This window comes from Apus apus, chromosome 4 (genome assembly GCF_020740795.1).
Source record: "Apus apus isolate bApuApu2 chromosome 4, bApuApu2.pri.cur, whole genome shotgun sequence".
NCBI classification, from domain to species: domain Eukaryota; kingdom Metazoa; phylum Chordata; class Aves; order Apodiformes; family Apodidae; genus Apus; species Apus apus.
The window spans coordinates 62,570,034-62,592,591 of record NC_067285.1 but is presented as its reverse complement, the minus strand read 5'-3'; the positions used below and the strand labels follow the sequence as shown (position 1 = coordinate 62,592,591).

Here is a 22,558-nt window from a genome sequence, read left to right as displayed (position 1 = left end):
AGCTTGTCCACTCACAGTAGGAATCATGTGCTAGCTCTTAAAACCTTGGAAGTACTGGAAGCTAATGAAGGTCATCAAGTAAGCTGCAAATTCTAGCTTTAATGGGATACATGCCAAATTTTTTATGTGACTGAACTGCCTTATTTCAAACAAACAAAACCCAGGCTCCCTTCCTCCAAGCCCCAAAAAACCTCACAAAAGGAAGAGAACAAAACCAAAATACACAAGCACAAAGGAGAAAATAAAAAGGGGGTGGGGTAAAGAGAAGGACATAAAGTTTAGAGGTTTTGGCATACTGGATGGCTTTATTTTCTGAGGCTTAGTTAGATTTATTTTCCCTGCCATAGAAATAGTGCAAGCAAAAGGCAAAGACCAGCTCAGAAAAATAGCTTGAAAGCAATAGTAACATAACATAGCGCTAAAGGAAGAGTGCAAAATTGCAGTTTTGTGCATCCTCTAAGTATGCTGCTTTTTTTTTTTTTCACTGGGAAAATTTTTAAGGCAGTGAAGTTTCATCAGAATTGATCAGATGCATCTATGTCAACACTTGTGAAGTTGTGTGGCTACAAGGAAGTACTGGATAAAGGACACAGGCAGATAGCATAATCTGGTTTTGGCAACAAGGAAGAAATTTAGATTTCTTTTTTTTAATACCTTTCCTTCCATTTTTCTTTTTTAGTTATCTGAATTGACAGCTTATCTAATAAGACAGCTTGTCCTATAATTTGAACTCGTATTGATTTCTGCAGCTTTTCAGAATTTGGGTATTATTATTTGGTATTATGCTGGTAGGGCACAGTATCCTGTTGATTTTTCTGCTGAGCTGTACACAGGCTTATAAGCTACTTCATTTTTTTTATGTGCTGCAGCCCTCGACACATCAGTGTTACACAGAGCTATAAATACAAAAGCAGAGGCCATGTGTCATGTCAGACAATTAGCTGTTTTCTTCACGTATTCAGTGGCTATATAGCAAGTATTCAGTTGGTAAGAAAGAAGAAGACTTTATATCCTATTTCCCCTCATCTTGTACAAGTAGCTTGAATTTGGAAAGCAATGTGTTTCACTTTTTCCTTACAGTGACTGTGTTTGGAAAAAGGTGAAATATAGTATGAATTTGAAATAGAAGCCCTGAACAGGCTGTTTCTGTGAAGTTCAACATCTCCTGTAGGTATAGTATTTAACAGTCAATGTAGCTAATATGCAGTTTGGTTTTTAGTCCTGAAATTGATACAATTATGGGATATCTCAAATCCTTTTGCTTTCTATCACCTATCTCATCAGTTTTCTGTCTGGGTATTCCCATATTGTTTGTTGTTCTAATTCTTAAAAACTTCATTTGTGAGGCTTCTCTGGATATTGATTCCATGCTGACGTGGTCACTGGCCAGTGGAGTGCAGTTCTCTCCTTAGCCTGCAGCATTGAGAGGGACGTTTTCTGTCCATCTGTGTATATGCTGTGTACAGGCATACATTGCTGTGTTCTCTGTGCCTTGTTTGGTGACAAACTTCCTCCCTCTAAAGGGAAATAATTGAGCGGTAGAAGCTGAGTGTTTTGGCTACAGACTTAGAGAAATGTCATGAAATGGAGAAGAGTGGAGAATGACACCAAGGATGAAGATGGCAGGTCTTTAAAAAGGTCTTAGGTATTGAATATTAACTATTTTTACAGTATTTTTTGTCAGTTTCTCTTCAGTTATTGTATATATGACTGGTTTTATTAATGTAATTGTAATATACTGACAATTAGATTAATAAAACTCAGTCATAAATACTAGAGGTTTTTATTCATCATATATGAACTGAAATAGTTGTGAAGAGCTATTGCTTATGTTCAAAAAATACTGCTGCTTTATTCTTTAATGTATTATTTAATTTTAATCCTGTACTAGAGCAACAATAGATGAATCAAATTGCTGTGTCCACTTTTCCTTTTTGGCTCCCAAAGGAAGGGAATGTAATTTACATTAATTTATGAGTTATCTTGGATGAAAGAATAATAGAATATACTTATTTTAAGTAAGCACTTCCTGACATTTCTTAACCTCCTGCTCCAATATAGAGATTATAGTTGTTAAACAAAGCTTGAATGTCGTTTAAGCAGGGAAGACTGATACACAAGCTGGATGTAACTTGCTCATCTCAGGAGGACTATCTAAGTAAGCAACTGAGTATGGGGAGTGTTGCTTTATCAGTTTTTTACTTTACAGTATATATGGGTGATAATAAACCCTTGCATTGCCATGGGATAGACTCCCCATCAGTGGAACTGTCTAAGCCATGACCATTTTCACACAGAAGTATATTTTGGAATTGAAGAATGTTAGCTAAGGCCATCTTGAAGGGTTGCTTTGCAACTGTAAGGATGCAGTTGCAGTGATTCTGCATTGTTTCCAGTCAGGAGCTGTTGTTAAGCTCTAGTAACCTGATGACTTGGGATTGTCTAGTTTCCCTTTGCTGGTGAAACTACCCCTGCAGGACTTACTGGTAACTGCTAATTATTAAAACAGTACTATCAGGCTTATTGATATGGTCTCTGGCAGAATTTATGTGTCACTTACATGTTAGTTACACCTAAAGTTCAGGATTACTTCATTTTGCAAACAAGAGAGTACCTCTGTCCTAAGGTGGTAATTATTTGTAGTAACAATCTGAATTGGAATGTGTATGATGGTTCTCCACTGGAAGCTAGTAAAAGAGGTGCAAACTCTACTCTTCTTGTGTTTTACCCTAGATTTACACTTGCTTCTGAGATTGTAGCTCATGTTTCCCTTGCAATAATCATGTGCATTATTTATGCTTTTTTAAAAATGTTTATTTCTTTAATAGGTGATAAGAAGGAGAAGAAACAGCAGCCAGCTGCTGGAAGTAGTGATGCGAAACCTGTAGATGTTTCTTCTCTGGATCTTCGTGTTGGTTGCATTATTACTGCCAAAAAACATCCCGATGCAGACACTCTGTATGTTGAAGAAGTGGATGTTGGTGAAGCAAGCCCAAGGACTGTTGTCAGCGGTTTAGTGAAACATGTTCCTTTGGATCAGGTATTTACAAAATAATGTACTGATAGCTTTTCCTTTCCTTAAAGTATCTTAAGACCTTAATCTGTTTATAGGATGTTTTTTTATTCTGCTAAAAGATTTTTACAGGCATGAGAACAAAAATGAAATGCAAATGCAAGTCATGCTTAACAACATTTGCTAGAAAATGGAGAAGTACCCTTACCCCAAATCAATTCCTTTTTGCTTGCATGGCTTCTATCCTGCGATTTTATTCTGGCTCCTCCGTAATGCTACTGGTACACACTGGGCTCCTAAACCAAACAAATGCAACTCTACCTTTAGGTTTCCTAGTACGGAATAGAATCGATAATAGCTTCTTTGCTGTTATCCAAACTTGGGAAACCTTTGCCTTCCCGCTTTCTTTATAGCCTATTGAAGCATTTGATGTGGAGAAGAGCAAAGGGCATGTACATTTAACTTAGCTGCCAATGAGTGGCTTAAATAACAGTGGAATACAAAAATGCATATTCTTGGTTCTTGTCTGGAAGTCTGCCTCTGTGCTTATTTAGTTGATACACTTCTGTTTAACACGCATAGTTTGTGTCTTGGAAACAACCAAAGACTTCAAGATTACATTTTCCTTTCACACCTCTTTTGGAGAGTTAGTGGAAGGGAGGAATTGACTGAAGGTTGCTTTTGAATTCAATTGCAGGCTTGGCAATTAAAGCAATGTAGTGTACAGCAACTGCAAGGTAGGTCATGAAGGAATTGATCTTAGTGTGGAAAAGCTACATTTTCTCAAATGCCTTTTCAATTCCTGTCCTGTCCCCGTTGTGAGACTGCAAGTGTAGAAGGCAATTAAAATTGATTGTTGTTTTTATTATACAGAAAGTTATTGAACTGAAGAAAAATGACTTAATACAAAAATTGTTCTACACTTACCACCTAGTAGTGTCCAGTTACTGGATTTTTAATGGCCAGAAATTTGAATTCCTCATTTTTAGCTGTCCACTCTCATGAAAGTGTGTAGAAAAAAACATTTTAAAAGCCCTTCTACGTAAACTTATGAACATTAAGTATATAGAATGCAGTGGCAGTAACAGTCCTTTCTCTTTAACCTGCTTTCTGTCTGGAAAAAATAATCTAAAGTACTCATTAACAGAGAATTAAGGATCTTTCTTGCACATTCTTTGGAAGCAATTAGTTTGAGTGTCTGGTTTTGGTTTGGACAATTCTTTATTGGTAAATTCTTAGGGCAAGCTCACATTTTTGTGTTTTCTGAAGTGTTAAAAATGAGTGCCTGGCATGTGACTAGTGCCATATACTAAAAAAAAAAAAAAAGCATTGGATTGCATACTGTACACATAATTCACCAAAAATTCACCTATTTATGATTGCCCTGTTTGATGTGGTAATTTAACAGTGTTTGAGGCTGCAGTATTTTTATAATCTGATTTTACTTTCAGTTAGGAAACACAATGAGTATCTTCATTAACATTTCAGTATGCAGCATATGTTATTTATGGATGTGAAAACTTCTTGCATGCCCACTTCATATATGCTACCTTGTTTGTGCACCAGTGATGATGAAGCTAAGTCAGATGTTGCAGGTATCCTGTATAGACAGATACCTGTGTCATCAATAATAAGGATATTGAACTGGAGCATAAGGTCAGCCATGCCAATGCTGCTCTTTCAGCAGCAGCTGGGGACAATTGGAGAACATTCAGAAATGTCAGCAGGAATTGACAGCTTTTTTGCTACTGCATTTGGCTTTCTGAAGTGGGTCTCTGCATGCTCCTAGCATCAGTACCTGTTTTGGGCAGCCATTCTTGAAATTCAGGCAATTCTTAAGTGTTTTTTTGGTTTTTTTTTACCTCCTGAAATCCCTTTTAACCTAAGAGATCCTCACATCAGTGATAAGATGTGAAAACAAGAATGCAAGATATGTATCTTAATCTTGTCAAGAAGAAGCCACCATCAGCCTCCAGAAACACCTTAGAACCATTCTTTGTGAGAGGAAGCTTTACAGCTGTATCTGTTATGAGCTATATAGTCTTGTTTCATAGAATTATAGAATGGTTTGGGAGGGAAGGGGCTTTAAAGGTCTTAAAGTTCCAACTCACCCACATGGGCAGGACACATTCCACTATACCACGTTGCTCAAAGCCCCATCCAGCCTGGTCTTGAACACTTCCACCTGTGCTGGTGTTTCACCACCTAGACAGCTTAATCTTTTTTCTTTCTAGATAATTAGGAATTAGTAAGTAGTACTGGAATTTATATTTCTTTTTCTTAGATAAAGTGGTAATTGTTTATATCTACTTTTAATCTTCTAATTTTCTTTGTCTAGTCTGCAGGGAAAATTGGTTTCTATAAATCATAAAAAGCAGTGACTGCAGCTTGATTGTAAACTCGTTTGCACATTGTGTCTAATATAAGGCACCTATATTAAAGTAAACAATTGACTTTTTTTCCTCTGCTTTTGTAGCTTTAGGCTTCAAGGCTATATTAAATGCTGCTGTGTTTCTTTATAGATATGAAACAAAACTGGTGACTTGTAAATTTGCTGACAAACGTGAAATCTGGAGAAGAATATAATAAATTGAAGAGGGCTTTTTGTTGCTATTGGGATTGCAATTCACTGTGGCTTTAAAGTAATCAGTGTGTTGGTTTTAACTTGTATTCACTAGCCATTGCAGTCTGTCATGATACCTGATTTTGAGATACAGAGGGATAGTTAGTTGATAACCAGTTATACAGGTAACTTCAAGGATTACCTAAGAAAAAGATAAGTTTAACATTTGTGCTTCAGGGATAAGGTCTTGGGTTTTTTGTATGGTAAACCTCAGGATTAACCTCTCCTTCTTTTAGTTTCTTTATTTCTTCCCCCAACCCCATGCTTCATTTTACCAGCATGTTGGGAAAATATATTGTTTTATTCTGAATGTGAATTAGCTGTGTGTCCAACCATAGAAAGTGTAGCAACTAACATTTTGGCTGAAGGGGGTTCAGGTTTCTTCCCATGTTCTTTGTTTTAATTTTTTTAATTCTGCCCAATCTTATGTATCTGTCAGGAAACTTCTCAGTTTATTTGCACGGTCACTTTTAAAGAACTAGATTGTTATTTTTGTTGCTCTGATTCACAGGGTTGCAGGAAGTGGCTATCAGTAGAATAACTGGATCTGACTCTTTGTAGCTGACACAATTCAGGCTTATATTTGTTACTGTAAAAACGATCTCCTAAGAGCAATGCAGATAATGATACTTTAAAATCCAATTCCTTGATCGTTCATAAATATTTTTTGGGGGCTTCTTATATATGAATACAGAGGGGTAAAGTATTGTAATTGAAGCCTTATTTTCTGGAAACATTACAGTAAGGCCCTTCTATAAAAATCAGCAAACCATTAAAAAAAAACCCACAACAAAACAGAAAAAAAATTCTGCATTGTTAGGAAGCGTTTTTTTAGATTTATTTTCATCTTTTTTTTTCTCTCTCTACTTAGGGAATTGTCATTTATCTTTTAGTTTAAAAATTAAACCATTTATATGTTTATAATATTCTTGTTTTCACAGACCATCTTGGGGTGGGCTGTTCTTTTTGTTTTGTAGAACTAGTTAGTTTTCTTACCATTTATTTGTGAAATCAATGCACATATCTTAGTATTCGAGCAGTTTTTCAAAAGCATTGGAAGATACTTCGTGGTAAAAGTGATGGGATAATGTGTATTTTTGAAGCGTTGATTAATACTTCTTAATTTTGTAATAGTGATGAACTTCTTATACAGAAATCTAGTGCAATATGTATAAACACTTGGGCCACTGTGATTGAAGGGAAAGAAACAATGTGAAGCTGGTTCGATTTTTTCCTTCCTGTTAGTTTGATGAAGATCGTGATCTCAGTTTCTGTATTAATACAGTCTGGTTTTGTCAGTTGTATGACTGTAATAATAACAGTGCTCTGAAGTCTAGGATTTTTTTTTAGTTAGTTACTATTAAAATTGAGTACCAAATGTAGAAATCTTGTTTCTTTTGCTGTGTATCCATTTGCTATTGTTATTCAGTGCTGGATAGAGTCTATGACTTGCATTTTAGAGTCACTGATGTCTTACAGACATTTCTTGGCTTTAATTTTTATCCAGTTTGAAAGTGTAGTTTGTTTTCTAGGCTAAAGTGTGGCAGTTTCCCCTAACAAAGTGTTTTCTCTGGTTTACTATTCTAGTTTTTATTAAAATAAAGCAAGAAAGGAAGAAACATAGTTTTACAGTTTTGCGCTAACAAATTACAGTGCAGAGTATACACAGCCATTTTCAGTGGTTAAAAGAATTCTAAGCATTTCAGTTAAATGAGATAAAATTTAGGAATCCAGTGAGTTAACTGTGTAAAGTATCTGATTGCTTCCAGAATGCAGTTTAGAATTCCTGTCTATGATGTCGTCTAATCTGTAGAGATGATGATATTATTAAATGGAAATTGTTTGGTCAATAGTGCTCTATTGAAAGTGTACTGAACTGGTGATCTAGAATGACTAAAGGTGGAATGCAAGTGAAATGCATCACCTGGTTGTTGGATTTCTGAATTACACATTTTGTATTTCCATAAGCATGTTCAACATTCATTATTCACTGGTGTCACGAACCGACGGCATCATGGAGGCCGCCGGAAGTCAGGATGCTTCCTACTCTTGAATGCTCTAAATGTTATTTGTTACTTGTGTGTAGACACTAAAATTCTGCATCTGTTGCTGTATGCTTCTCTAATCCATGTTAAGGTCTCTTTGTTGCAATTCTTTTGTTACAACAAAATAACTAGAGTGCCTAAAAACATGTGGCATTTAAGTACTCACATCCTTCTGTTTTCCTCCCCCAAGATGCAGAATCGGATGGTCATACTGCTCTGTAACTTGAAGCCTGCAAAGATGAGAGGAGTAGTATCTCAAGCAATGGTGATGTGTGCCAGCTCTCTGGAAAAAGTGGAAATTCTTGCTCCCCCACCCGGGGCAGTACCTGGGGACAGAATCACTTTTGAAGGTTTTTCTGGTAAGTAGGTATTGGGGAAATTGGAGCAAATAGGTATGCCAAGGTGACCTCAGTATTGAAGCAGATAAAAGAGTATTTTAAAGTTGGTTGCATTTTTTGTTGAAATTTTCTGCAGTAGTTATGTTAAAACTATTATTAGCACACTAAGACTGTGTAAATAAGGAATTGAAAATATTTAACCACCTGCCAATAATTGGAAAATACAAGAAAATAAACATAACTCAAAAAATTTACATAGTACTTTAATATAAAATTTGCCACTTTCTTTAGGTCTCAATAAGTGTTTCTGCTTTGGAAATGTATGGACTTTGCAAGTTACAATAAGCAAATATAAAACATCTTTCCTGATTTCTCACTGTAAGTGATGAGTAAGTTCCTGATTTTAGCTCCTCCCCCTAATGAAAGTGGCAGAACTTGAGATAGCCCTCTTTTTTTTTTTTTTTTTTTTTTTTTTACTTTGGAGAAGAAAGGGATGGAGAGGATTGGAGGGAGTGGAAATCTATTTATGAGTATTGAAAATTTTTTTTGCTTGCCTGGGAGGAAATTACTCTGTCTTTAAAGACAGATACTGGACTTCTTTTCACATTTAATTAAATCAATAAATACGGGTTTTTTTCAGAATATAAAAAAAAAAATATAATAAACTTTCTCAAAATACTATTTTCATCCATTTTCTCACTTCATCCACCTCCCACTGATCTATGAAAATTATTTGTTTTTGATTCTGCATATTGGGAACTCCAGTAAGCATCACGGATGTAGCATCTTGAAAAACATATATATCTGCATTGTAGATTGTAGTCTAAAATATGGCAGCAGTTTCCTAATGTTTCATAAATAGCAGCTCAGAAATATTGGTAGGTAAGAGATTAAAGCTAATCACTGTCTTTGAAAATGTCCTAATGCTTAACATAGGGCAAAGGAAAGTGATGTATCTCCTAGTTACCTAAAACATATTTTAAAGAATTTTAAAACTTGTGATTAAAGTATCTTGAAGTGAGTAGGAAAGTGCAAGGAAAAAAAACACTGATGGATGCAGACTTGCAAAATCATTTTGACTTCTGCTTCTGGGACATAATTTGTGGTGTAATTGCATATTGCAATTTTAAAATAAGATATTAATACTGTTCTTGGGTTGCTTTAGCTTTTTTTTGAAATTTCTTTTAGCTAGAGACTAAGATTATTGCCACTTACCTTCTTGTCCAGGTGATTAACAACTTTTAGTAGGTTTGGTTCTACCCTCTCCAAGCCCAATTCCTTTAACAGGTATTGAGTGTGGGGTTTTTCTTTTCCTCCTTTTTTTTTTTTTTTTTTTTTTCTTCTTTTTCTCTTATTCCTGGGATGGAGAAATGCAGTGGGAGGCTGGATAACTGTTTCTCTATTTTTATGGCATTGTATATTTACCTTCTGCTCACCTTGTTTGTGTTAAAGTCTCATGTGCTTCTTAGCTGTTGCCTCCTCAGATGCAATCTGGCACTTCACTGGTATTTTCATCAAAAGGGTAGAATCCTTGCCATGTCAGATGTCATTTAATTTCAATGCTTAATTGTAACCATTTGTATTCTGATAATTTTTTAAAGAGAAATTTTAAAGCATAAAAATTCCATTTGAGTCCTTGAAATGAAAACAGAAAGGACAGCTGGGTCTTATTTTAGTTTGAAGTATGAAAGTCTATGAAGCAACAGAAGCAGCAGCACCAACAATAAAGCAACTGCAAAACACACACAGCTGTCTCTCAAGCAGCTTGGAATGAGATTATTTTTAAGCCTTCTCTCTCCTCCATTAAAAATATTCATGAGATACAGGGTAATTTTATTTGGTTATTTTAGTAAACAAATGGTATCTTGATTTAGACAATTTGAATTTTTTTTCTGGGGAAACCAAGGAGTTTTCCTAGAAACACCTTGGGTGTTGCAGAGGAGTGACTTGAATGCTGTTTACTGGAGGAGTGTTCTTTGTTTGCTTGATGTCATTGCCCTTAGGGGAACTTGAACACCCTTTTATGCTCCAAAATTTTACACTCTGATTTCTATTTACCTTCAGTGGAAAAAATCTGATTTGTAAGCCATAGAAAAATTACTCCATGTCCTGTCTGTAAACACTGTACTCTCATTCACAATAATTGCCATAATACACCAATAATTCCTGGAGCTTTCACAGCTAACTAACTGCTTCTTTCTAAGAGCAGTATAATTGATGCTATGACAAAATTCTTCTATGCAAAAATGCCACAGGAACCACAAATCTGTTATACAGTTAAATAATCATTATGATGTAGGAATCCCTGGCAATTTAGTTAATAATTATCTCTTTAAAAAACCCCTAAAACTGGAGTGCAGTGGTTAGTCTGTATTTAACAGGCTTCTTTAATCAAAGCTTTGGTGTATGGATACTTTCCTTCAGTTGCATAGTTATAATCCACAGTGGCCTAAGTGGTGTTAACTTTTTGTAAGGTCACTTACATAAGGTCACATCACTGCATGTTTTTGCCCCTTCTTTTGCTGAGTTAAATTCTTTCAATAGTTACTGAGCTGTTACAAAGTTGAGAGGCTTATTATGAGATTTCTTTTGTAATATTTAAGCAGCTAGCCTGAGTGTTATGTTTAACATAATTTAGGACCTCTTATTTGGCTCTTTTTATTGAAGCTCGTTAAACCACTACAAGTTTATTTTATTTATAGAAATTCTTCTAAAGAATATTTTTTTGGAGGAAGAAATGCAATGAGGAGTCATAGGAAAATGCGCAGCCTAAAGCTCTGGTAGTGTTTAAAATTGGTGCCTCTGCTAATCTAATATGAGCTCACCACAGATCCCAAGGGAGATTGACATAGGATTCTAAAGAAACTTATTTATTATTAACATCCAAAGCGTGTTTTTAATAATGAAAGTCAGATTTTTTTTCTTACTGAAAAAATGCACTTGCATTTTATATTTGAGGAGGGGGAAGGAAATGCACAATGGATGGATCATTTAACATTCTGTTTAATGATTTCATTAGTTCATATGCATTCACTTTGGTCTAAATCCAAGTCTGTCTTTGTTCATGAACTTGAGCATTGAGCAGGATTTTTATTTTTTATGAAAACGCTCAGTTAGCTCTAAATACTTAGTTTATTAGTGGTGGTACTGGTTTTTCTTTAAAATCTTAAGTGTAGTGTGGTTATGAAATGAGTGAATTGCATTATTGAATCTTGTTCTGGCAAGCCTAGCCTGCTTAACAGAGAAATCTGGCCTGGTCTGCTTCTCTTACACAGTTACAGAAGCTACCGAAGTTAGGCCTGTCTATAGGCAGAAGTAGCTTAGTTTTGCAGTCATTGAGAATATGAGTAGATTGAAGCATTGAGAATATTTGAAGGAGAAAAACAGTAAGGCAGGCTGGAATGAGCAAAGTTCATTTACCCACCTGTTGGTCATCCAGTTAGAAATAACACCAACCAGTAATGAATTTCAGCTAGCTACTAGAAACATATACGTTAAAAATCCCTGTAACCTTGACATCCTGGTCACTTGGAGAATTCTTTATTTTCCTTTTGGAATTCCTGACTTTTCTGAGAAGATCTTAGGGAGAATGTATTTACTGGGATTTGGTTTTTGATTCTTGCTTGTTCTGGAACTCAAGATTTTAATAGTTTGGACAGAATGGTGTCAATATGGCACTCCAAGCAAATAAAAAATATATAGTGTATCAACAGTGACATTGCATGGAAACCCTTTCAGCATTTCAGTGTACTCTAATTGTATTTAAAACAAGTCTTGTGTTTTGTTTTTTTTTGTCTTGTCTGTGTTACAGCCAAGAGATCAAGAGCATCCAACAGCATTATGATTAAATAATTTTCTAAGTGGATTATCGTTTTTCTTGAAGAGAATCTGCATTTTACTAAAATTAAGAGATTAAATTTACTAGACCTTTGAACAAAAAATAATTGCACTGCGAGTTGGTTGTCTTGCTTTTTCTAGATTGTCTTTAGGCAGCAGTTTATTCAATATCTTTACAGCAAGAGAGCTTATTTAGCTTAATTGCTTTGTTCTTATACTTTGCACTTCATGCCTATTTAAAAATAAGAAAATTATACCTCTGAAGTACTGCACTATTCTGTGTAATTCGTTAACCGTATTTCAAAATTTTAGTAGAAGAAGCCTGCATTTTGTGGTCTTTAGAAACAGTCAGATTTGCTATTGTAGTAGACTGTCAATTCCTCTAGGGCATAGGTAGCTTATGGTGGTGTACACCTAGAAATAGGGAAGTGAAACTTACAAAAATGAGGCTATAAATTGCTGAAATACAAGCTGACCTCTAATGCTTCTGTTATTTTAGGCACCAGACTTTGTAATCAAATAGTACAAAAAGTAGCAAGACAGTGCTGAAAACTGAGGCTAAATTTATATGACAGTATCCTAATTTTGGAGTATTCTTGTCTAAGTTCAATATTTAGTAGCTGTAAGGCCACCTGCCAAATTCACTTAATACCAAATGTTTGTAAAAAGTAATTAATTTCTAAAGTTAAGATGACTGCAAACCTGTGTCTTGGTGACTAGTGTGTTTCTGTGGTCCACATCTACTTAGGAATCCTTTTGATCTCTGGTAAATGATGTAAATGAACAACTAGGAACAGTTTGATTTCTTCCTTTTGACACTATTTGTGGTCTGTTACTAACAATCATTTTTCCCCTGAGAGATCAGCATTTTGATAGAGGCTCTGGAGACATTTTCTAGACATTCCCTTATTCTGATTAAAGCTTTTATTTTGAGAATCACAGGTAATGCTTTCTTTCCCTTAAAGGTACATGCAGTGATGTTATGTGGGTTGTCACAGATGGTGTACATACATGGAGCTCTTGCTCTGCTTTCTGTGTTGTGTGCTATTGGGTTGTTCTTTGTTTTGAAACAGGAGATCCTGAGAAGGAACTTAATCCCAAGAAGAAGATTTGGGAGCAAATCCAACCTGATCTTCATACCAATGACCAATGTGTTGCTACGTACAAAGGAGTTCCATTTGAAGTGAAAGGGAAAGGAGTCTGCAGGGCAGAGACCATGGCAAACAGTGGAATTAAATAAATAAATGGTTATTGGAAGCTTTTTCAGATGTTGAATGGAAAGTAATGCAAGCACAATAAAAACCATGAATATTACTCCTCTGAAATGCATGGCTGATACCTTTTTTGTTTGACTCCTCTTCCAGAGGTATAGAATGTGTTACACCTCCTACATTTTCACAATTCAGCATTCTTACTGCCTTTGGGCTTAAGTGTTGTCAACAGACATTGATCCATTAGTGCTCAAGACTTAATTGCCAAGGCTTGTTCATGGGAGAAATACAGGCAAACAAGGATGTTTTCTGGATAGCCAAAATTTTTAGAGAGTCTGTGGAGCAAGTGCATCTTAATAAGGAAACATTTCTGCCATGTTCCGTGTGTGCTAGCTGCTCTTCAAGACGTGCAGGACTGGCAGGTGGTCAGTGAAGGCTATAGTTGTCTTCATTCTTCTAACCAACTTTTAATAGTGTTCCCTCCCCTTGTTCTAAGCAGTTTTCAGGTATATTTTAAGCCTCTGGAACTTTTTTCTTGGATGTGTTTTCTACAGTCAATTGCAATGGGAAGATTAAACTATGGCCCTTTATGCTCTAAGATACACAACTTTACATACTTTTATATCCCACAGTTTAACTGTTACAATGTCAGTAAGATCAAAGCTGTCACTTTGCTAAAATAGTTCTTTATCTAGTTCAGCTAGATATTTCCTCCCAAATGATAGATAGTACTAAGAATTAATGAATAGCAAAGAGAGTGCCAGAGCTAGTAAATACTGCCAAAAAAATGTTCCCAATAGAAAACAGGTATAAAATTAATTGATATTTTTGTTTGTTTTAATGTATTTTTCTGCAATGATACTTTATAGAAACGATGCTTTGGTTATAACAGAAATAGCTTATTTGGTTTTTACAATTAGAATTCTTTAATAATAGTGTAGTACAAGTAGCCATGGTTGCTATGGTAATAGCCTCACATTACTTCTTTTTGTTCCTGCCTTTTAATAATCAAAAAGTAACTGATCTAGATCAATTTACAATAAACTTTTCAAGAAACTATTTGGAGATACTTCAGATATTTTGGCATATAATATTTAATTAACTGGTTACTGTCTAACCCCTGAAACAACAAGCGCCTTTTTAACGACCAAAATAAAAAACTTAGCTACTCTGAATCTTGTAGGCTTTGAACTTCGTCCAATAAACTGGGAGAGAAAACAAAATGGCAAAGATAGAACATTAAAAGGAGCAGATGCAAGAGAAGAAATGAGCAGATTTCTTTTTTTGAATGAGTTTGGTATGTGCCTGTAAACTGTGTTAATTTTTCATGCATCTGGGAATGAGCAATAGTAATTACTTCTTTCAAATGTGCCAAGTGGTGTTAGGCACATGGGAGCTATTTTATGTCTTTTAAACTAGATATCCAATAATGTTGTCTTAAACAAAACTCTTAAAGTTCAAAATCTCAATTCTAACTAAGCTTGATTTAAGGTAAAGAAATGCTTTTACAGTAGATAAATCTTGGCTTTTAATACTGGAAAGCTCTTTATAAACTTTGGAATTCAGAGAAACTTCTAAAAGCTTGAAGAATTGAGTAGAGAGACACCCTTACAGTCTGAACTTGTGCATTTTTACTTATTTTTTTTCCAGATCTGTGTTCTGTTATGTATGAACTGCAACATATAATCTGATGTGGCGTAAAATCGCATCTGTGACTGCATACATATAATGTATATTCTGCATATACATATTAGGAGAGTGATTAGAGCACTGAATTGTTCTAATTTTGTGGTTGAAGCTAGAATTCTGGATGCGGAAGTACTCTATGAAAGGCAAGTAGTTTGGTAATCTAAAGAGATATTTCCAACTGTGTGTTCAAAGGTATTTGGTATGGATGTGGAATTTTCCAGTTGATGTTACCTACAACAGCAAATAGATAAATGAGCACCTGAAAGCTATTTTAATTCCTTGCTGTGTTTAAGTCGAAGTACTTTATAATTATTTTGTCTTATAAAAGTCAAGAGCTTTCTTAAGACAATAGCCCTTTCCTCTTTAATTATGCTCCTCTGGTTGTCTAGGAAAATGTATTTATGTTGTACTGAGCTCACAAGTGACAACAGGGTACTTGATGCGCTGTGCAAGTATGCTTCCTCACTGAATCCAGCCTCTTCTGCCTTGTCTGCATGAGTAAGTAGAACTGCAGTGAAATCCTTCCATGTGGGACCCAGAAGTTCCTGAAATGATAAGCAAATATTAAATAGTTATTTTTTTCTCTTGTTCCTTCTCTCTCACCTCATATACTTATGTATCAACAGACCAGTTGTATGTTCTTTTCCTGGCAGGAATCCAGTTCATGCTATCTAAGTTGATGAAATTTCTGGGTTTTTTCACCTTCCCAAGACACTGACATCCACTTTCAGTGGAAATATGTGGTCATGTAGCTCTAGCTCTATTCTGTTGCTACAGATGTTAGTAGATCTTCAGTTAAAAAATATGTATGTTAATAAAGAAAAATAGTTGTCACACATTAGTTTGTATCGATATTTACACATACCCATAATTGTACACTTTTACAGCTCTTTGAAATTTTTCTTTAAAACTTGCCAAATCACCTTGTGTTGAAAAAATAAATGATTAATTTTTATTAACACCAACTGCAATTGCAGCTGTATCCCATAAAACTGAATTATTATCAGCAATTCAGGAAAAACACAAATCAAATGCACTAAACTAAGTGATGGGCCAAAGAGTTTAACTGCTGTGGTTCACAAGCTGCTTTTTTTGTCAACAATTATTGAAAATTTTAATATTAATAAGAGATTGGGCTTTCATTTACAGATGTAAATTAAATTACAACTTTGGTGCAATCATGCTAACTAATGTGACAAGAAGCCTACTTTGGTAATAAAGGTGACTTTGCAATGATCTTAGCTCTGTAACCTAAATACCAAAGTACATTAAACTGTTTTAAAGGATACTTATCTTCTTCCAAGGTAAGCAGGGAGTTAGGAAAATCTGGTGTATTAATAGTGATTTTGTTGAGACACTAGGAATGCAAAAAAATTAAATCTACAAAACTTTGGTGTAAGCTAAGGAAGCGTGGGGTTACAAGTTTGGAGAGGATAGTTCATTGATTTGCTGAGGATTCAAAATCAATGGTAATGTTCTGAAATTGGTATCTGCCACTCTTGATTCATTAGGATATGCTACTGAATTTAAAAAAATCCAGAGAGATTTAAATGCCAGTGGTCTTCTACTGCTATGTCAACTTCATTGATATGCCATCCCTAATGTACAGAGGATCGTTGTGAAAGCGCTCAATTGCTAAAGATAGTAGTTTTCATGCTAATACCTTCTTGGAATGACATATATATAACCATTACTCCCAGCACTCAGTCAGCTGTCCTGCCCTATTTGTGCCTGATGATATTGTAGTAGCTGGTCTTTTCAGGGGAAAATAACTAAAAAGCAACCCTTAGATAAGCTGAGAGTCAGTTGTAATCATGAAACAAGTAAGTGTTGCTTTCTCATTATTTTTAAATATGCTTTTTTTTCTTTCTAGTAAGGTTTTTTAAGAGAAAAGGCATGGTGGCATCTCTTAATCTTTTCATGTTCACAGAGACTGGATCCAAAACAGCCTCAAACAAGAAGCATGATAATTTTTCATTGGCTTGGAGTAGAAATATTTTGAGTAAATACTGGTTTCTCTAAAATACCATGAAGTATAAAGAGATAAGAGAACTGTATAAGGAAAAAGGGTAGCAGTGGAAAAAAATATATGTAAACTGACAATAAGAGTGTGTTGAAATTCAAGCAAACTCTCAAGCTACCAGAAAAGTGATACTAGCCTTCTAATAGAGAGTAATCGGAGCAGAAGAACAAATCAAACACATTCTGATAGCTATTTTTCTATCAGTATATTTATATGCTTATGGTTTTGTCTACATATATATTATTTTGCTAATATCAGTTACAGCAGGTGATAAGACCTGATGGGCCAGAAAGTCCCTTCCAGTCCTAAAGATTTTTAGAAAGTTCATCAGTGCGAGATAGATGCAAAGTGTAGTGTGCAGACTTTGGCAATAGCTGACACCCTTTATTTCTTCATAAATCATACAAACTTGACTCATCTGATAGATAGCTAAACTGAGCAATGTCTGTTTGCTGGCCTCTGTAGTGACAGTGCAGGACAGAGCTGAGCATCCTTGTCCCAGGTCAATCAGATTTTTCTGCGTGGGTTTTGAACCCGTTGCTCTCTACTTTGGTCCTATACAGAGAACAGGAGAATGAGGTAAAATGATTTCTGCTTACTTTAAATAGCATTTCTCTTCGACAAGCTAGATCTGTGATGATAAAGCTTACTTTGATAGGTAAATTTGGTTCCTAGATTCCTTTGTGCCAAGCCCATGTACAAAAGTGAGCAGTTCTTGCCTCTTTTCCCAGGTTTAGGTTGGTAAGTGTAGCTCTGGTGTTGGAGTTGAAAATGGCATGTTTTAACTGCTGGACTGGGAACTGTTCCAGTTTTCAACTGCGCTTCTCTGTTTCACTTTTGTGGTCAATTCTTGCATAACTATTACCACCTGAAAACAAAAAGGTGTTTGTTTATCTGTTACCTGTATGAACTGAATGGTGTGATCACTTTCATCTGGACATACAGGCAAGTCAGCCCTCAGGACTAAGAGAGCCAGATGAAGGCCTTCCTCTCCAAAGTGGTGAGCCAGGGCTGATCTCACTGTGTCTCTCACCTGCTCTTTGCTCAGAACAGTGTGAGGGTAGCTTGGAGTGTCAAGTACTCGAACACGGAGAGCGAACTCATGGCCGTTTCTTCGTATAATCCCCAAAATGCGGCAGCTGCGTCCAAGGCTGCAGCATGTAGTCACAGACCTTGGAGAGAAATGACTCTCAAAGTCTGAGCTGCCCAACAAGCTGTTCCCAGCAGCACTTTTGCCAGTCTGAGTTCTTCCAAGGACAACAAGGTTGATGGTCATCTCATTGCTGTCTGCCATTATCTATGGTTTTATCCACAAATCTGTCACTAAGTGAAGAGCAAATTACATGAGCTGTTTCAGATAAATTAAAAAAAACCCCAAACAAAACAAAACCAAAACCAGTCAAAATTGCACAATTTAATTTATCTTGAGTGTCCTTCCCTGCCTAAAATATTTTAAGGAGTGTGTGGTGTAGATAGACATTCAGTACAGCATGTATGATTCTGTCAGATCCAAGGATGGATCTTTGCTGTCTTTTTTTTTTTCCAGTCTGCTGCTTAGAAATAAAATGACCCCATGGAAGGCATCACAGGTACAAAAGCAGCCTAACAGGCTGCAATCCTACCCTGGCAGAAACTGAGAGCTAGGAAGGAATCAGCTGTAAGAAGAGCTTTAGGGAAAAGTGAAGCAGATGAAGCCAAGGGGAGACAACAGAGAAGGGACATATTGGAGAAACAATTGTGAAAAAACAGCATTGGCATGCAGGGACAGTAGGTTATGACAAAAAGGAAAATGAAGGGAGGAGGCAGGTAATGGTGACAAATGTGTTGCTGTTATTAAATGGCCATGTTTCAGGATGTAAATTTTTACTTTTTTTGGGAAAAAAATTGATAATCAGGAAGAAGGAGCTTTTAAAGGAGCACTTTTTCACAGCAGAGAACAGTCATCAGCTACTACTAAAGTTGAAATAGACAGTAATCGAGCAGGGCTTTCTAAGACAGGTAAATAGAAGTAGGTCTTAATGAAAAGAAAGAAGAGCTGAAATAGCCAATGCCGCAAGTTCTAACCCCATATGAAATTGAGGTATACTGTACAAACTTTTGAACTATGTCACACTTAGTAGAAAGGAAAAGTGTAGACTGGCAGATGGAGAGGGGAGGTGGGTAAGTATAATTTCCAGTACCATAATATGTTTTCCATAATATAATTGCTCGTAAATAACCCCGCTCATTCTCTTTGTACTGTTCTATAATGCAGTATCTGAAGGGGTTTGGGTGCATGTTAATTGTTTAACAGGAATACTGGCTGATTAAATGAATTGGAAGGTCTCACAGGTGAAAACCATGTTGGCAAATAAATTGATTTTAAGTTATCAGTGACACCTAAACTTCAGAAAGATATTTTTTGTTTGTTTAAGATACTGTGTTTAGGTACTCATAGAGAGAATGTAGATTTTAGGATGGGATTTCCTATGATTAATTTATTTAGATTCTTACATGTACAGTTCAAGCTTTCTCCCCCATTTAAATCCATGCAAAAAAAATCAATCTTTTGAAATAACTTCACTACAAAGTCAAGCATGCAAGAATTATTAACATCTGAATTTTGTTACAGACTATACTGAATACTGTACACAGTGATCTTCCTTACTGGATTTGCAGTGCAGTTTTAATGGTTTTTCAGTGATCAATTTTCTCTTTTTTTTTTTTTTTTGTTAATAATACCTTTTGAAAAGACAACTTAGGAAATTGTTGTCGTCAGTTATTAATCAGTCTAGGTATGTGTTATATACTTTTTCCATAGCATTATATCACATGGTGGACATGAATTTATGCATTCCTTTTTAAAATCCTGATTAAGAATTTGGGTTGTTTGGTTTGGCGTTTTTTTGTCATTTAAGCAGTCTGCCTTTAAATACTTAATTTTGTTTTATGCCACTTACCTTATTTTGCTTTAAATTCCTCTTTCATTCAGACTTCATTCATAAACTATGTGTGCAGTGTAAAACGAAGTTCGTATGTGAACTTTGAAACTAACAACAGCAACGTACCATGCTGAGACTGTTACGTACACATTAATCTGGTTAATCTATTACTGATAGGTCCTCATTCAATTGAGTATGTTTGGACAGTAATTGGCACTGTTGAATTTTTGCAGTTTAGCTGAAGGAACAGTTTTTGGAGTCACTTAAGTGATTATATGAAGTTGATATTTTTGAAAGTTACTTGAATTCTACCAGCAGTTAAATGTGAGAATGACAGTGGAGGTGCTGGCATGACTTCGTGTGGCATGTTCTTGAATGTGTGCCCATACATGCCTGTGAAGAGCATATGCACTTCCCTTTATTATTGCAATGAATTAATAGTTGCAATATGCAATTATTAATTTACATTGTGCAAGCACAATGTAAACAATATGCTGCTTGCCTAACAAAAATGAATGAAAATAATCTAAATATGGGTTAAAATATATTATTTGTGAATTAGGAAGAACTGAAGGCTCACATTAGTGCCAGTCACATACATTAGCTGTTGGCTTGATACATTTCTGTTGCAATCATCATTCTTTGCCATGTTATAGTAGTATTAAAACCAGAGATAAAAAGACTGTCCAGAAAAGACCTATCACTTGCTTTTTAGGCAATATCCCACGAGTGGGAAAGTAACTGATTTGAAGTTCTGTGCCTTAGTGGAAAATAAATAGAAATGTGTGGTTTAATGACCGGGTACAAGTAATAGAATGAAAAAGTTAATTGAGCCCTTCTCGCCCCTTCACAAGGAAAGGTTTAGATAAGCCACCTCTCCGACTAAATCCCAGGTGGGTGGAGGCATGTGTTTACTCGAAAGGTGTTAAGATATGTATCATTACAGTGAGACCGAGAATCTGGTATGTAGGCTGACTGTCTTGGGAGGAGAATAGGAAGGTGCTTTCTGGAGCCCAATCTTTTTGCGGACATTGTCATCCTAAGTGTAGCTCTGAGGGAGCCTGTAAGTCTTGGTTTACCACAGTACCAGGGCTGTTCCTGCCTCCATGGCAGTGGAGTGAAACTTCAGGTCCTCTAGAAGCCTGCTGTCTCCCGCTGTGGTGTCACAAGCACAGACGGTGCTTTGACAGAAGGTAGGAGCTAATGGGGCCTTCACAGCCTCCTCATGTAAATACATGTCATTCATTGTTAATGGGTTCATAGTTTGTGTTACTTGGCTGTGTAGTAATTTTTTTGCTGTATGGTTTTAAGAGCATGTAGACAAGTTAGATGCTTACAGACTCGCTGCTCTAGAGTCCACCTGTTCTCGGGAGAAGTGAGACAAATCTTTTCCTGCATTGTATGTATAGCTGAGGCAACTACTGATCGTTTTCACTGTGAAAGTCATTGTGGCTCAATACTGTGCACAGACTGTGTCTCAAGGCATATTTATATAAGTGTATTACAAAGTTCCTTCATTTGCTGGGGGTACAGACTGGAAGAAGATTGGATTAGGGGTGACTCGCAAAGCAAAAGGGAGGTCAGTCTCATAAAACTATGGATATTGTGAAGATCAAATCCAGATTCTTCCTGTTGAATTTCCTTAGAAGAAATCCTGACCTTAATTAAATTGTCACAGGGTAGCCGTTCCTATGCACAATAATGCCTCTCATGACATCGGAGGCAGTATATGTCCTAGCAGTCACATCCAACTGAGCCATTAGCCTGTCAAGGAGATAATTTAAACTGTGCATGGACAAGGGTTTAGACTACCAAGAAAGCTAGAATCCCAGAAGCCAGAGAAGTGGTGTACGCAAAATATAGCTTGCCCTGCTGGCTGTGGAACTGGGCTTTTATGCTGGCAAGGTGGCTGTAAAATTAAGAATAGTATAAATGAAGCACTGCTGAAATGGTATATAACACTTGGCTAAGCTAACTTACCCACAAAGAGAAAAAGGCATTTCTTTCCAGTAATATTGTGAATGTAATACAGTCCAAGTTGGGATGCATCTGGAAGGTCTTACAACAGCACAGGCAGAGGGTTTTAAGAAGTTGTCTTCCTGTGAGGATATGACAGGGGAAAAAAATCAAACTGATGAATGACACTTGCTTAGGCTCCTCAAAGTACATGGAAAGAGTCCTCCCCACGGTGGCAGTAGCAGCCTGCTCCCCAGGTACTGTAAAACAACTGAAGTCCCCTTGCTCTGGAGTCCTATGCTGAAACAAAATACCAGATCAGAAATTAGCTAAAGCACTGGAAAATATAGAATGACAGGGGTCTTCAAGCATCTTCTGAAATAAGAAATATAAGAAACATTTTTCTCCCCTTTGCCACTAGAAAAATTTTTTACTTTGTGTGTAAAATGCAGACAGCGTAGCACCGTAATGAATTTGAACAGCAGTAATAGGAAGGTAGCAGTTAAGAAACTGGAAGTGTTACTGGCTCTCCTTTATATGACACTTTTCTAATAAAGACCTTTTTTTTCACTAGCTTTTGACTTGGTGACATTTGTTATGGGGCTTTGGATCTGAGATCTGAAAATCTACTGTCAGAGTATGAATTTGCAAAGAACAAGTACAAAGTACAACTAAATTGCCTTGGATCCTTATTAGCACTGCTCACTGCTTGTGGGTAAGCTATTTATTATGTTTTCTTTGTTTTATATAACTGTATTTTTTAAATGGTGAAGAGAAAACCAAATCTGAGCCTACTGGCAGGCAGGAAGTCTTCCTGTAACTAAATAAGGCAGCCTTGTACTGCTCCCACAGAAAATCCAAGCAAGTCTAGTGATGAATTGAGAGGAATCTAAGGAAGACCT

General features: G+C 36.1%; 2 protein-coding genes across 5 annotated transcripts in view; one reads left to right on the top strand and one right to left on the bottom strand.

Moving 5' to 3' along the window:
• Positions 1-13,181, top strand: part of AIMP1 (aminoacyl tRNA synthetase complex interacting multifunctional protein 1) — a 37,396-nt gene extending 24,215 nt beyond the window's left edge. For all 3 annotated transcript variants that reach the window (XM_051617494.1, XM_051617492.1, XM_051617491.1), the window contains exons 5-7: positions 2,829-3,040; positions 7,872-8,040; positions 12,930-13,181. In XM_051617494.1, the coding sequence (XP_051473454.1) occupies positions 2,829-3,040; positions 7,872-8,040; positions 12,930-13,096 (548 nt within the window). In that variant the 3' untranslated portion in view covers positions 13,097-13,181. The remainder of the gene's footprint in view (positions 1-2,828; positions 3,041-7,871; positions 8,041-12,929) is intronic.
• GIMD1 (GIMAP family P-loop NTPase domain containing 1) lies at positions 12,929-19,798 on the bottom strand. Of its 2 annotated transcripts, none has more exons than XM_051617495.1 (3): positions 19,719-19,798; positions 17,681-18,102; positions 12,929-15,301 (listed from the first exon to the last, which is right to left on the bottom strand). In XM_051617495.1, exons 2-3 carry the CDS (start codon positions 18,071-18,073, stop codon positions 15,023-15,025), a joined length of 672 nt encoding a protein of 223 aa, XP_051473455.1. In that variant the 5' UTR covers positions 18,074-18,102; positions 19,719-19,798; the 3' UTR covers positions 12,929-15,022. The 2 variants fall into 2 exon arrangements, with proteins under 2 accessions (XP_051473455.1, XP_051473456.1); XM_051617496.1 differs by having other exon boundaries at positions 17,813-18,102.
• Between the last annotated feature and the right edge of the window lie 2,760 nt (positions 19,799-22,558).

Excerpts from the sequence above, each read along its gene's own strand:
- GIMD1 (XM_051617495.1), bottom strand. The coding sequence starts at position 18,073 with ATGGCAGACAGCAATGAGATGACCATCAACCTTGTTGTCCTTGGAAGA. Across the intron at positions 15,302-17,680 it reads ACACCATTCAGTTCATACAG|GAACTTCTGGGTCCCACATG; the intron begins GTAACAGATAAA and ends TTATCATTTCAG.